This window comes from Myotis myotis, unplaced genomic scaffold (genome assembly GCF_014108235.1).
Source record: "Myotis myotis isolate mMyoMyo1 unplaced genomic scaffold, mMyoMyo1.p scaffold_m19_p_1, whole genome shotgun sequence".
NCBI classification, from domain to species: domain Eukaryota; kingdom Metazoa; phylum Chordata; class Mammalia; order Chiroptera; family Vespertilionidae; genus Myotis; species Myotis myotis.
Window position 1 is genome coordinate 72,448,941 of NW_023416313.1, and position 15,167 is coordinate 72,464,107.

Sequence of the window (15,167 nt, forward strand, 5' to 3'; positions counted from 1 at the left end):
AGAAATGTATTTACCTCAAAGCGGCTCCCACCTGACAGGCCCTCAAGCTGTCCCTCGGAGCTGGGTCTGCAGGCTGTGACGGGAATATGTGGGTTTTCACTTTTTGTTCCCTGACTGAGGCTCTGTGCTCTCCTACATATTATTGCCTTGGATGTGTTTTGTTTAAAAACGAGGATGCTTGCTAGCTGTGTGACTGCTGCTCAGGGCAAAGCTATGAAGAGAGTATTTCCTAGGGCACCTCCATGTGCAGCCAGCGCTTCAACACTGGAGCTCTGCGCATATAGACCAGCGGTTTTCAGAATGTTAAGCTTTTTTTTTTTTTTTTTTTTTTTAAACCTCTCCCTCAATCCCAAGCTGCATGGCTCCAGCAACGCAGTCTTTCTAGACCTTTCGATTTTGCTACCCTTTGCTCTTTTTGTGATCAGTTTCACTAGTCTTTGTTTCTGTCGACAAATCTGTAAGTAGGAAGTTTGGGGTGGGAAGAGGTAGAGACTGGGAGATTTTCTGTGGCTTTTCATTAATCATACTGTCCCTCATTACCAGGGGTAACTAAGATTTATTTTGTGAAGGATTAGGATGCTGGTGCCATTTTGCAAATAGCAGTTTAGGATTTTTTTCTTAGAATCAAACATTAAGCAAGAAAAACAAATCTAAAACCCCAAAGCTAAATAAATCCAACATAAAATGCCAATCTGTGCCAACTTATGGCCTGTAGGAAAAATTTCAAAAATATTCCTTCAAAGGGCCAAGCAGCAGGCTTCCCATTTAAGCTTTGCAACTGTTTTAGGATGTCTCTCTCATATCACTTTGAAATTTTACCCTTCTTATCCTGAATGATCAAACATCTTCTCTTGCTTTCCGTCGCCCTGCATCCTGAATAGACCCGCCACTGCTCCCCAGCAGGGGCTAGTTTTAGTGTCAGTCGTTTTGGAAAAGCATTGATGCACACCAGCATTATTCTCGGGTATGTCTTTCTTTTTCTTTCTTCGGAGCCTCAAGAGGGAATAGCCATAAAGGCAGTTGGGCAGTTTCTAGGCTAGGGCAGATGCTGGATGCTTTCCAGAGGCCTTTGGGCAGGAAGGATTGCCCTGTTCTGCCACCCGCAGCGCCCTGGGTAGAGACGTTCCATGGACACCTGGAAGGGGATGGCTTTCCAGTTGTCTCTTGCTAAAGTGTGCTCGGAAGAACTCCCCCCACTCCGTTTTGATTCCAAAGTCAATTTATTGAACATTAAGTCATAAAGCCAGTGATATAATTTTAATGAAAAATATCCTGTATCACTCAAGACTGAAAAGGACAAAAATGCCCCTTAGAAACACTGCTTTGAAAAATAATCACATTAACATTACACACAACAGTCCTTTCTTAAGCTTTATTTAAGAAATCGAGTACTATATAGTTCAATATATATAAGACACATCCAGTATTGTGTTCCTGATAGCAAGTGCATAGATTTTGTTAAGATATCACTTTCACTCGATATAAACGTTTTATGGTCATATGAAGATACTATTCCCAGTGATTTTGCCCAAGCATGAGAGGAGAGAACAGAACACAGCAAAAATAGTGAACTACAACAGAGATGAAAAACAGAAACAGCGCATTAGCAGAACAGTCGATTCCTGATAAGTGAATAAGCTGATTGTTTGGTCACAATTTTTTATTCACTTATCAGGAACGATTCACAGTCCGTTTATGCTCACTGTGTTCCCTAGCCTGCCAGCTAAGAGCCCCAGACCATGGACTGCTCATAACTAACTGCTGTGGGCTGTGGGCGGTGGCTTCCACCAGCAAGGTAAACATGGACAGCTCTGTAATTTCCCAAGGTGGGCCATGCATGCACCTTGCTAACACTGCAGCGGTGTTTTACAGAATCAAGTAAGTATGAATTTAAGCAGTAGTCAAGAGTGCTTAAGGAAACTAGCATTTTTGTCCCTTTTGGAGAATTATTGTTTTTGTTGTTTTTTCAGAACAACAAAAAACTGGATTTGTCTTTCCCTTCTTTTACTTAGCATGAGTATTTGCCTTGTGCTAAATGGAGATTATATATATATATATATATAATCTTACATATTTAAAAAATAAACACTTGCTCACCCTCTTTACCTAATTCCCTTTCTCCCCTCCTTCACACCCACCCCCCCACCCCAGCAAAAAAAGGAAAGAAAAACCACACCCTTAGCCATCTTTTACCACTAATGTAACTGTGGCTTTTCAGAGGCAAACTGATGAAGGCTAAGATGAGATTTACAATAGAAGTAATGGCAGGAAGTCAGCTCTCATCTGTGTAGGTTTGGAGCTGCTGCAAGTCACTGAGGGTTTGGCCTATGGAGGAAAGAGCCTTTTTTCTTCCACATTACCAGGCCCCTCGGTTGTTGAGTCAACTAGAAAAGACAATCTAGGGCTCACAGGGCTGCAGAAACCAGGTGAAAGGCCTGAGCACCTGCACGGAGAGTCTGATTGGCAGCCAGAGGAAGGCTGCCTGGTGCTGGGGGCCGGAGTCAGACAGAGCTTGTGCATCTGAAGCGTTGGAGGGAGAGCAACGACAGGGAGCAAACATCACGGAATCTTTTAAGAGCACTTGGAGAGCAATCAGATTCCTGAGCATGAGAGGTGGGCAGAACGGGGCAGAGGGCCTGTGGCTTCAGTTAGAGGGCATACAAGGACTAGTTTACTCTTTAGTTCTCTTTCTGATAACTGGGGTTGGGGTGCTAGTGAGGGGACAAGGCTTTTTAAAAAGCATTCCTTCCTTCAGGAGGGAGTGTGCAGGTGCACAGGACATTCTTGGCTGTCATTTGGAAAGGGGCCACAGATTATGAAGACTGAAGCCTGAGGAACTTGACCTCCCCCTCCCACCCCACCCACTGAGTAGAGCTTCCATTTGAGCTCTGGGATATATTTCTTTCCTTATTAGTTTTAATGATTAAAGTTGCTCCTGGATTCAATTAACTCTTAAACATACATCATTTAAATTACTTTTCTCTCTCTCTCTTTCTCTTGGTTGACACAACACACAGACTTAACTCTTTTCACATCTTCTATTCACCAAGTAAGTTTATTTTTTCTGCCCTCGAGAGCTCACCTCTTTTAAAAATGTGATTAGTTTCTAAGAAGAATATGGCTATAATATTATGCCTTTGGAACTGTGGGTAGGTAGAAGTTCTACTGCCTCTCTTCTGAAGTTTCTTAAGGTTATGCAGCAAAGCAGCAGCAGTTTGAAATGAATGTTAAAAACTGCATATAGCCCAGACTGCGTGGCTCAGTGGTTGAGCATCCACTATGAACTAGGAGGTCATGGTTTGATTCCTGGTCAGGGCGCATGCCTGGGTTGTGGGCTCAATCCCCAGCAGGGGGCATGCAGGAGGCAGCCAATCAATGATTCTCTCTCATCGATGCTTCTATCTCTCCCTCCCTCTTCCTCTCCCTGGAAAAGAACAACAACAACAAGAAGAAGAACTGCATACACACACCCATGATAGAGGGAGAGGGGAGTGAAAAGAGGAGGGAGAGAGGTCAGAAGAGGATAGAAGAGGTGACATTTCCCAGTGCGGTCAGAATATAAGGTCTTGGCAAATGTGTAGGCAGTTATGTAGGTGAATCACAGAAATAAGTGTAAATCGTGGAAGCAGTTGTTAGAATGGCCATTGGACGTAAACCAGAGGTGACTGGTGTGCAGTTTCTCCTTCCCCCAAATCAGATATTCACTTAGGTGGAATCGACTGTATCTTTTTACACAACATAGAGAAAAAAACAGATACGTGAAACAGTGAGGTGTGTAGATGTATCACCAACATATAATGACTACCAACAATACAACACGCAGAGAGAGAAACAAGTATTAGGAAAATGGTTTAATATTGGAGACAGAAGCAAAAAACTGCATCACACAATAACATACGTTACAAAAATAAGTTTGTTTCAACTACACGGTTATGTTCACAATGAGGACAGAAGAATCAGAAAAAACTTTGATCTAAACAGCAAAAAGCAAACCCCTAAAGTTTTAACTAATACATTTATCCACTTAAAGTGACTGAGTACTTCTAAATCTAATTACCTTATTGTGTAACTGCACAATACAGAATAAAAAGTGAAACTTACCACTGTATTTTAAGACAAAATTCTAATTCTAGATATAAGCAAAGGGAAAAAAGAAATCAAGCCAAAGTTTTTAATTCTCAAAAGAAAACCAACTTTCTTTCTATCAACCAGAAATCAAACTTGAAATCAGTCATTGTCAGGGGGCCCACTAGAGTAAGCCACAAAAATTTCCATTTTTTTAATCTCCAGTATAAAAAGTTCCACTGGTACAAAATGCATAATAAGTACAATCAATTGTAGAAATAGGAAAGCCTGCATTTTTTTTTTTTTTTGGCTCAAATTCCATCAAACAACAAAATCCAAATGCATCAATAAAACAAACAATACTCAATGGTCTTACAGTTTCCACTAGGTTGCATTAACTTTGGCTTTTCTCAGACAATATTTAAAAACTATTTTGTAATTCTAAACAAAATGATATTAATCTACAAACAACAATTCTCACAGCACAAAAAAACACAAATACATTTTTTGTATGACATTATTCAAAAAGGTAATGAAACTACAGGTTTTTTTAAAATTTTATTTCTTCTTGTTAATTAGCACTTAAGATAATAATAAAAACAACAGTAAAATGAGTCCAGAGTAGCACAAGCCAAAGAATTAGAACCCCTACGGTGAAAGAAAGATGAACTTGTTCCGCCTTAAGGACTGCCGTTGGATCACAATTCTCTAATTTAGTTTAAAAATGACTGTTCTCTACACTTGATTTTTAAAAAAGCAGTTTCGCTGTGTGTTTTCCTTCTGGCACAGGCCCTTGCACCCTTGCAGCTTTTCCCTTTTGTTATTAAAAGATAAAGTGACTAAAAGAACAACTTGTCTCTGAGGAGGGTTATCTTCTGAACAATGAAACATGCCAAAAATACCCCCAATAACCCAGGAAGAACGGACTTTCCCACTCCGTGTGTCTTAGTTGCCTGCAAAAATAAGAAACACTCAACTCAAAGTGCCCACCCTGAGCCTCTGGTCAGCTGCACTCCATTCCCCCGGGGGAGGTGCAGGTGGGCGAAAAGAGAGGCGGGCAGGGGGAGGGCAGTTTGCTTCAGTGAAGAAATCGGAAAAAACGGTTTTGAGATCTCTGTAGAGACTGGTACATGAAGAGATTCAGAACGAATCTAAGAAGTTCAGATGGTGTTCTCTTGTGTTCCTATGCATGTGTCTACACACCACCACATACTATACGCGAGAGAGACGTGTGTGATAACTTTTGTTTCAGCTGATTGCTGCAGGAAGTACAAAATAGCCCTCAAAGGATGAAGGAAGGCCCCAGCAGTAGTAAACACGTGTGAGGATAATACAAATCATGTCATTATAAGTGCACGTGCCGTAAGAAGGAAACTTTTTTTTTTTTTTTTGCATCATTAGAGGCTAGTCCTTTCCATCCCTGGGCTATCACATCCACACACAGATTAAACCAAGTGGGGTGGTGAGTGGGAAAAGGAGGAAGGACAGGGAGCCAGCAGTTTCTGAACTCTGTTAGAGACAAAGAAGCTTCCAGGGCCCGCTTTCAGGAGAGCAGGAGTTTGTATTGGGGCTGCTGGGAGGACACTGGGCTTTGTCAGGCCAGCAAGGAGATCTGTTTACGTGAAGTAAAAGTCAAAGTAACATGGCACTTTAAAAACTGGCAGCAGGAACTGATGCTGGGTATTTGGTCAGTAACTGGGACAGAGAACTGAGTTTTATTTAAGTGGTCAGTACATGCATTCAATTAAAAAATTACACACGTATGAAGGGGAAAGGACTCTCAACTAACTCCAGACACCTTGCTTATCAGAGGTGCCCACAGAGTCAGAGAAATCCCCAGCACAATGGCTGATTAGAAATATTAATTAGGAGTATTTAGGAAACAAAAGCAAAAATACCTCAAAAAACTACCCCATTACCACATCATCTATCTGGAAGGTATATGAAAAATCCTTAACTGGAACATACCACTACATCTGATCTCAATAGCATACAGAATTGAAGGTTTAGTTAGGTGCTGAATCTACCCACCATCCCTCTCAGAAGGTTTACTTAATAAATTGTTTTTAAACAGAAGGAATTCTAGCAGCACATTAAGAATTCTTTTTTTAAAAATGACCAGAAAAAATCAGAAGTAAAAAAAACCAAAATGGTGAAGGGGGGAAAAAAGCAGAGAGGGTTAAAGATACTTATATATTTTTCCTGCAGGTTTGCCTTGTGGAGTTTTTTTCTTTTGGATCTCAACCAAAGGATAAAAAAGTAGTAAAGACAAAAACAACTCAGAGAAGATATATGTAGGGGGGAAAAAATCCAAATTAGAATCACCCCAAAACAAACTAAATGACAGTATAAAAGTTATCAACATTCCAGATAGCTCTGGGTAGAAAGGGTTAAAAGTTCAAAACTTTCTCACCTTAGAGGTTTCCATATATTATGAAGAAAATACATTGTGAGGTTGCCATCACAGCATTGATGTGCAGAGTGGTTAAAAAAGTGAGACATGGGCACTTATACAATGTCTTACAAAAAACATCATAGAGAAATAACAAACATTAACAATTTCAGGCAACAAGACCACAGGATAGCAAGTTAACAAACTTTTTAACCTCTTTTTTTTCTGTTTTTTGTTTTTTAAATATTAGGGATTTATACAAAACACATAATAAAATACCCATGTTATCAAATTACTTCTCACAAGAAACACACTGAAGCTCTAGGAAGGAAGTACCTTTGGAATTTGGCACTATATATTTTCACTTTTTTTCTTTAAAAGAAAAAAAAAATCACATTTTGCTGAACACAAACACATCTAAATAGTCCACAATAAAAAAAAAAATGACATCAATGCTTTACAAGCCAACACAAAACTTATTCTGGAATAGTTTTTTTTTCCCCCCCTCACATGAAATTTTTTTTTTTTAAGCAAACAACTTTTTTTTGAAATTCTTTTTTAAGTAAATCAATTCTAAACTTGTCTTATCAACAAAGAACATTAAGACCATAAGACTCATGATGAAACCACAACTTAAGTCACAGAAGCACCGACGCAACAGTTTACAGTAACCTTTCTCCTGTACATTGAAACAGTATAAAATATAGGTAATTTCATGTGCATTAAACCATGGATTGTCTAACTGTGAGTCAGTTCAGCAAAAGGTGACACAAATAGGTAGCATTTGCCCCAAAACAGGGTAAATATTTTTCTTATACTAATCTACAAAAAGTGGTTCTATATATATATCTTAATGAGAAAGTGAGCCACCTAAAATGGCCTTATCAAAAAACTTTACACTGCCTGAAAAATGTAAAAACTATTACAGACCTCTAGAGACTTAAAATCAGACAGTTTTTTTCTCAAACTGTTTTTGGAAGTAGTCTGTTAGAAACCAACATTCTGTGTCCCTGGACACATATTGCTATTGTTACCAGTGACCGGGAAGAATGCCAATCCCTGTATAATACTTTCAAGTCTGTTTTATGAAAAGAAAAAAAAAAATAAGAAAAACATTTTGCCACAGGTTTTTTTCTATAATTATTTTTTCTAATAATAAATTTCAGTCTTGCATGAATGCAGCAATGTTTTTCACATTGACTTCCCAGAATTCATAGCTAGATGAGGTCACATGCAAATTTCAAAGGTCAAACTAGATCAAAGGTCAGTAGGAGAACCAAATATGATGTGAGGTCAGAAAGACATCAGAAACAATGACGGGACGATGAAACTTTTTTTTTTGAGACGCCACAGGGACATGCTAGGCAAACGGTGAACTAACAGGCATGAAGATGTCTAGGGAGAAAACAAGGGAGAGGAAAAAGTTACACAGAGTCTACGCAGCAGCAACAAAATCACTCTTAAGGGTGCAGGAGAAAAACTAATGCAAATCTTAGGTCATTAGGGAGTCTACTAGCCATCCACATAATTTGCATTTCTTTAACAATCTTTATCACAGCACAATGGAACCCCAAGAGAATCCATCCGGAGAGGGAGAGGGGATGGATTCCCAGTGTTTTGGGGTGAGGGGCTGGCAAGGGACGGGGAGGATCCAGTTTCAACAAATGTAACATAAGGGGAAAGTCAGACAACTGAACTGCAAACTAGATAATGGAAGTTACGAACAAAATAATCAGACAGATACAAACAACAAGAGGATAAAGCATGAACTTCAGGCCTAGGGTTCAACGGTGAAAAAAAACCCATTCCTAGAACGATTCCTTCAGAGACTACTTCAAAAGGATCTAACTAGCACAGAGAACTGCTCTTTAGGTACCCAATAAGTTAACAATAGGCAATAAATAACTTCCATTATTTCTGAGGCAGTAAAAATTTTGTACAAAAATAGAAATGCTTTTTTTACAAATAAAATTTACAGGCCTGTGGCTTTCTTTTTTATTTATGTATTATTTATGTATTATTTATTATTAAATTTATCTTTCAAGAAACATCAAGTATTTTCATTCATTGTTATTTTATTTTTAAACCCTGTAGCTTTAAGAAACAGATCTCTAAATCTTTTTTACATTAATCCTTTCTAAAAACTAAAATAAAACAATAACAAAATAGACAACCAGTGTAATAACCTGACCAATAAATGTCATGTTTCTTTGAACCCTAAAATAAATTCCTACTTATTAAAACAAACCAAATGTAGTGGAAAGACGTTTGTATTGTTTTAAGTGCTTCTCCTGGCTTTTCTCTTGCTCTAGGCCACCACCTTGACCTCTAAACAGCTGGTGCCCTCCTAGGGATAAACAGGACAGGAGGGGGTGAATTCTCCAGGCAGTGCTCTCAGGGCACCAGGGGGTCTCTGAGTTAGAATTGCACATTAGCCTTTGTTTGCCTTTTAAATGATCAAGATGTCATTTATTTGTGTATGTATGTTTTCCTTTAAAAAAAAAAAAAGCAAAATAAAAAAAAGTGGAGATTCAAATTGCAAAACAAAGGAGAATACAGTGGCACAACTGGAGGAGTTTACTCATAGAAACAAGGTAGCCCAAGTTGAAATATGGCGAACTGGATTGGGGGTGGGAGGGGGAAATGGAGGCCTTATTGTAAAAATAATCGTCTCTCTTGGTAAAAGTTGGCAATGTGGTCCTCCTCTGCCTTCCCTGTGAGAACAGGCTGGCTCGTGGGACTTACCCTAAGAAAGCTAAAACAAGAGCAGGGAGCCTCTGGGGTTAGGATCAGTAAGGTTTGCTGTCGTTTTTGGAGCGCTTCAGCTGGACCTTCAAGCGTTTCATGCCAATTTGAAAGCCATTCATAGCCTGGATAGCAGCCTGTGCAGACACTGGATTGTCGTAGCTAACAAAACCTGGAAAACAAAAGGGGAAGGAAGGCAGAAATCAAGATGGAGAGGCGGTGCCTAGAGAAGGGGGGTCGGGGCCCCCTGCACAGTGTAACTGCAATTGGTGGGTTACATGGGCCAATCCCATGGTGAACAGGGCATGTTTTAGGGGCAACATTGGAAATTGCCACTGAAAAGCAGTGAAAAAGCGAGCTGGATGGGTAATTGGGTTTGATGAGAAAACCCCTCTGCAGAAAGCTAATCTCCAACTCAGATGTTTGAGTAAATTTAGTCTCTTTGCTTACTGATTTCAGTCAAATCCACTTGTGTTTAAAGTCCCTTGGAATCCTTCTGCAAGAACCCCGGGAACTTAAGTGCTGCTCAGATAAGAAGTATAAACATGCGGGGCTGGGAGGCCCAGAGGCCCCCATGTCCCAACCAGGTAGAGCCTAAAAGGCAGGATAATTAAGGGAAGGGCCGGCTAACGGGGTGTGCTGCCCGACACCCCAGCCAGCTTTCATTCTAGTTCATCCATGTCACAGAGCCTACATCTGTTTGGCTACAGGATGGGTTCAGTGAGTTAACTCTAGTCTAGAATAACTTACACCTGATTTTTAACATTGTAGAATTATTACTGAGAGGCACCTCGGCAACCAGGGGAAATGCTGGGCCTTTCTCCTTGTCTTAACTTCCATTTTCAAAGCTCCACTGAGTTCAACAGAATGGAAATGGCTGCCCTTGTATTCCCAGGAGTCTTGGAAAATAAACAGTCTAAACAGCTCAGGGCTTAACAACCATCCTAACATAGTTCCCAGCATCCTCTGTTTCAACACGGCCAAAAAAAAAAAAAAAAAAGAAAAGAAAAGACAAAAGAGAAAGGGCATGCTTTTGAAAAACTGATGATGCTCTGTAAAGATTAGGAAACAATTCTGATCATATAGTTTGTTCTAGCACCAGGGAGGGGAGAGGGCAGGTGTGGTGGTGCCGCAATGGTTTCTTTAGTTAATGCCTATGCAAAAGTGTTGAGCTTGTATAGTCCCTACTTACTTTTGGTGGTGAAAGGAAGCTCTCATACGAGCTGCATTTCGGTTCTGAACATCAGCTGTTCAGACGGTTCTATATTAACATGTTAAGCGCCCAGCCTGTTTTGTCTTCTGGACGGAAAGTATAGTGTCAGTCACTGGTGACTGACAGGGCGCTTAATGTGTTAAGCTTCTCCATATACCTACTATTAAAGTTTAAAGTTAAAGAGAAAATTCCTTCACACACTAGAGGAGGAAGAAAAGGAAACAAATATATCTTGAGCAGAGTTCTTAGCTGATAAACATGAGTCGAAGGCAGGCTATATCGCAAAATGGTGGTTAACATTTTTTGAAATCTAATTCCCAATAAATGTGATCTTGAATCTAAGACAATGGCTCAGATATTCTCCTTGCCCTGTGAGTTTTCATCAGGAAGTAGCAAGATGATTGAAGAATGGGAATGGGTCAAGGGTGGAATGGATAACAAAACCTGGCCAAGAGGTTAGGATGACAAATAGGGTCCTACCTTATGACTAGCAAACCTGGTTCCCCAAGAAATTAAACTGACCCACTGAGAAACCTCAGTATGGGATGCTATGTCTTTTAATAAAAATTGAAAACACCATCCATTATACTAATACAATTGTCTGCTGATACTCGTTTCTATAACTTGCATTATTATGAACACACTGGTTAAGCAGCTTGTGGGTTGTGACATAAGCTCTTTTAAAAGCAGTATTTTCTCAAAATCAAACCACGAAGCTCAATCCCTTTCCAATCTCCAGATAAACCCAGGATATTGTCTGGTGACGAGGAATCTAAAAGTCTGGCTCAAACCTGTGCAGGGAAGCTCCCAAAGGTAAGCTCGTTATGAAACTCACTCTGTGTAACAACTCACTTCCATTTCCCGGTCTCCTGAACCATTACAGGGTTCACACGCTTGCCGCGTGGGGTAATGGGTTCAGGCTGACAGCCTTCCACTTGGGTAAAAACTGACTGAAGTGGTTGACATACTAATTCCCCTAACAACAGAAGCTTCAGACCTTCCTGGGCAGTAGCACAGAGATTAGAAAGATGCTATGATAATGGAGATTTAGAAACCAAAGCATTCTGGTTGCCCATTATTAGTTGGCCAGATACTAAGCTTGAGTTTTGGCTGTCTGAGAACCCCCAACCTTTGGAGTTTTTCTTTATACCATAGAATATTATTTGTATTTCCACTGGCCCATAGGTATTCTATTTTATGTTCCTGTTAATACCTACTACCAACACGAATTAGTTAATTGGAGGGGTGACTCAAGCTAATGTTCTTTCTCAAACTGGGCCAGAGCTTCTCACGTGAGTAATAGAGACTCTGAACGTTCTGGCCTCTAACTCCTCTGGGGACTACAAGGATTTGAAAAAAGGAAACAAGCAATAATGTAATGAGTGCTCTCCTCCTGGTGTGAAGCATTAGTGCCTTCCTCTCTCGGGGCAAAAACTGCCTGGGGAGGCAAAGTCTGGGCTGCCTGAGGACAGAGGGCATGGCAGCCAGCCGCCGAGGATCCGAGTCTCCCCATGTCCTCAGTGCCGGCACCTGCATGCTCTGCATCCGTCCAGGCAGTGTCTGCAGATCCCAGCATCCCGACTTCTGGTTCCAGAATCCCAGCACAACACGGTGCTTCCTGTGATCACGAGCTACGTCAGCCAGCCTCCCACCCCTGTGCTGCTGTTGCCACACGTGGGGGCGGCCGGAGCACTCGGCTCCTGGGACGAGGTGTGCACTCGTGTGCAGTGAACTGAGGTGCAGTGTCACCTGCATCCACAGTGGCTCAGTGACATTGCACCTGGCAGGGTGAGGAACTAGTAGTAAGGTGGCCACAGTGCCATTCTGTCCCAGGACAGCCTAAACTGCAAGTCATTAACGTATTCCCACTGGGCAGAGTTTGTGGTTCAGTCTATGAGGTTTAAAGAAACTGCTGTTGCTCTGCAATGACCAACTAGTAGACATATGTAGCAAGATATATCCACAGTACAGTATACAACATTACCTAAGGTATGGGCATTTGGTTTACTTTCCTAGATCCTTCCTTTTTCTACAGCCTTTCTCTCTCTCTCTCTCTCCTCTCTCTCTCTCTCTCTCTCTCTCTCTCTCTCTCTCTCTCTCTCTCCCTCCCTCCCTCCCTCCCTCCTCTCTCTCTCTCTCTCTTCTCTCTCTTCCGTCTATGTGTCTCTCTCTCTAATGAAACAACTTTTCCAACTCTGCTTTCATGGATCCAGAGACCCAGAAAACACCACCACACAGGGAAGGCTCTATCCTGACTTCTAAAATATTTGCCATTTACACCTTCCTTCCCATGACTCCTCACTTGGGGGTGTGCTGTAATATTCTAGCTTGGTTTCTTTCGCATACCAAAGCACTTGCTCAGATTGGTCTGTTTGTCAATGAAGACTTTAGCAGAGATAACATTTCCAAAAGGCATGAACATCTGCAGAATGTCCTGGTCTCCAAACTCCTGTGGAAGGTGGTAAATAAAGAGGTTTGCACCCTCTGGACCTAAAGAGGAAACAAAAATCAGAGTAAGGTATTCTTCGCTTCTTAGTTCCCACCGCCTCCTCTTAGGAGTGCCTTAATAACAGGCAGGCTAAGCGTTCGCTTTCCCTCATGCTGAAAGAGTACGGAATGGATGGGTGAAATATCATGTGCTGATGTGTCTTTTAGGAAAGCAGACATCCTCCAGCTTTTCATCATTTCCTCAGAAATGCTGGTTAAGAATAGCTTCTTTTTCACTGATAATCTTCTGTGGGTCACATTTGCTTACTGCACATGAGCAATATTTCAATCCCTTCATAGGGTGAAGGTGGCAGACATGGATAGAGGGGGGAGGAGAACACAGGCACGGGTTTTGCTTGGGTGGCCGTGTTTGGCTCTATGTATAGAGTGTCTCTCAGGGGAGAGAGTGTCCTGTGCATTCTAAGCAAATTGCAGCAATTGAGAATAATGGATATAGCAGTAATGCTGCTTGGATTTCTCAATCATTTACCTAATTATCCATCCAGTTTTGATTTGCCAAATCTCTTAACACACATTCTAATAATCATCTTTATTAGAAATGACTGGCAATGAGTCAAGGCAGGAAAAAATAGGTAGCTAGAGTTTCACAACTGTGATAGGAATTATACCACTGGGAATTAGCCTTGGAAATGAATGCATGAATTGCAGCAGTGAGTCAAAGACTAAGCTAAGCCAGGCTCTTCACTCTCAACTACCACTTCCTACAAATACAAGAAACAATGGCAGCGCGAGGAAGATGTGAGCTGTACTGGCTGGAGAGGTTCTTTCCATTTCATTCTCCCACCTCTCTAGCTGCCTACACAAAAACTATCTGAAGGTTAAAAGGAGCAAAAGAGGAGAAAGGAGAGAATCCAAATGATCTGATAGAAGGTAATTATCTTCTAATATATAATAGGCAAGAATGCTTTCCAGCTCAAAGGGTGCTGGGGCTAGTGGCACATTCTTTCCCAGAGGGTCTGGAGAGGCCCCAAGTGGGATGCCTCTAGTCATGGTGTCTGGGAGGGAAGGGAGTTCATAAAATTGGTGAAGTAACCTCTGCAGTTGGTTCACGGAACCTTAACTGGCATTCCCAGGAGAGGACCCAGGACTGGCGGCCCCACTGAGAAGCCCAGGGAATAGGCTGCAGTGGGGGAGGGAGTCCATGGGAATGAGTCAAAGAAATATAAATGGGGTAAAAGAACTCTGTACAAAAAAAAAAAAAAAAAAAGGAATGAATATCTTTGCAAAGAAAAGTTAAACCAGTTTCTTTCTACAAAAAAATTTCATAAAGTGGGTGTTCTAACAAAGGAGCTTTTCGCTGGAAACCTTCTTGAAGCACATTTCTGAAGCTGGACACGAGAACTTCTTAAGTGTCAGCGTGACCAGTTTACCTGCAGCATCACTCACATTTCCAGGGACACATCCCCCCAGGGCAAAGGAGGCAGTCTGGGTGTGAAGGGACACAGCTGCAGGCTTTGATCCCCAAATGTTTCCTGGGTTAAGAAAACTCTTAAAAATGCGAACTGTGAATAGATGTAGAACCAAAACACTGGAAAAGGATGTTCTGAATGCACTCTGCCACACCCATCCTTTGCAGTATACATATGGGCACATCTGGATGTTCCTTACAAATAAAAGAGCCAAACTCACAGATGAGGACTAATGGTACCTAATCTGAATTGTGAGGTCATCTCACCTCCTGAAGCTTGGGGAGAAAAGTGCAAATTTACTGTCTATGTGCACAATCCTGGCATGCTAGGCTGCGCTACACTCTGAATGTGTCCCTTCCTGCCAGAAAGGGGCCCAAGAAAAAAATGAAGACAGGTCAACCCAAGGAAGCTTGTCTTCTTAGTCATCACTTTCTCAAAAGTGCCACCATCTCGCCGAAACTGGTTTGGCTCAGTGGATAGAGCGTCAGCCTGCGGACTGAAAGGTCCCAGGTTCGATTCCGGTCAAGGGCATGTACCTGGGTTGCGGGCACATCCCCAGTAGGAGATGTGCAGGAGGCGGCTGATCGATGTTTCTCTCTCATCGATGTTTCTAACTATCTATCTCTCTCCCTTCCTCTCTGTAAAAAATCAATAAAATATATTTAAAAAAAAAAAAAGTGCCACCATCTCCTACTACAGACCCCCCACCCCATTTTTTCCCATCAACACTGTTAACACTAAAATGAAAAAAAAAGTTGACAACAAGGAAAACCTCTCTTGGGTGCAAGAAAGGCAGCTACTGCCATAGACGCCAATGGTCAATAACAAAATTTTT

The 15,167-nt window shown here is 41.4% G+C and overlaps 1 protein-coding gene across 11 annotated transcripts in view; it reads right to left on the reverse strand.

The window, feature by feature from the left end:
- Window positions 1-3,836: 3,836 nt before the first annotated feature.
- Window positions 3,837-15,167, reverse strand: part of CELF2 (CUGBP Elav-like family member 2) — a 559,234-nt gene continuing 547,903 nt past the window's right edge. For 8 of the 11 annotated variants that reach the window (XM_036341307.1, XM_036341299.1, XM_036341281.1 and 5 more), the window contains 3 exons: window positions 12,762-12,905; window positions 9,203-9,374; window positions 3,837-7,852 (listed from right to left, as the gene is read on the reverse strand). In XM_036341307.1, the coding sequence (XP_036197200.1) occupies window positions 9,247-9,374; window positions 12,762-12,905 (272 nt within the window). In that variant the 3' untranslated portion in view covers window positions 3,837-7,852; window positions 9,203-9,246. Of the gene's footprint in view, window positions 9,375-12,761; window positions 12,906-15,167 lie in introns of all 11 variants that reach the window. The other 3 variants (XM_036341344.1, XM_036341358.1, XM_036341273.1) reach the window with 2 other exon arrangements.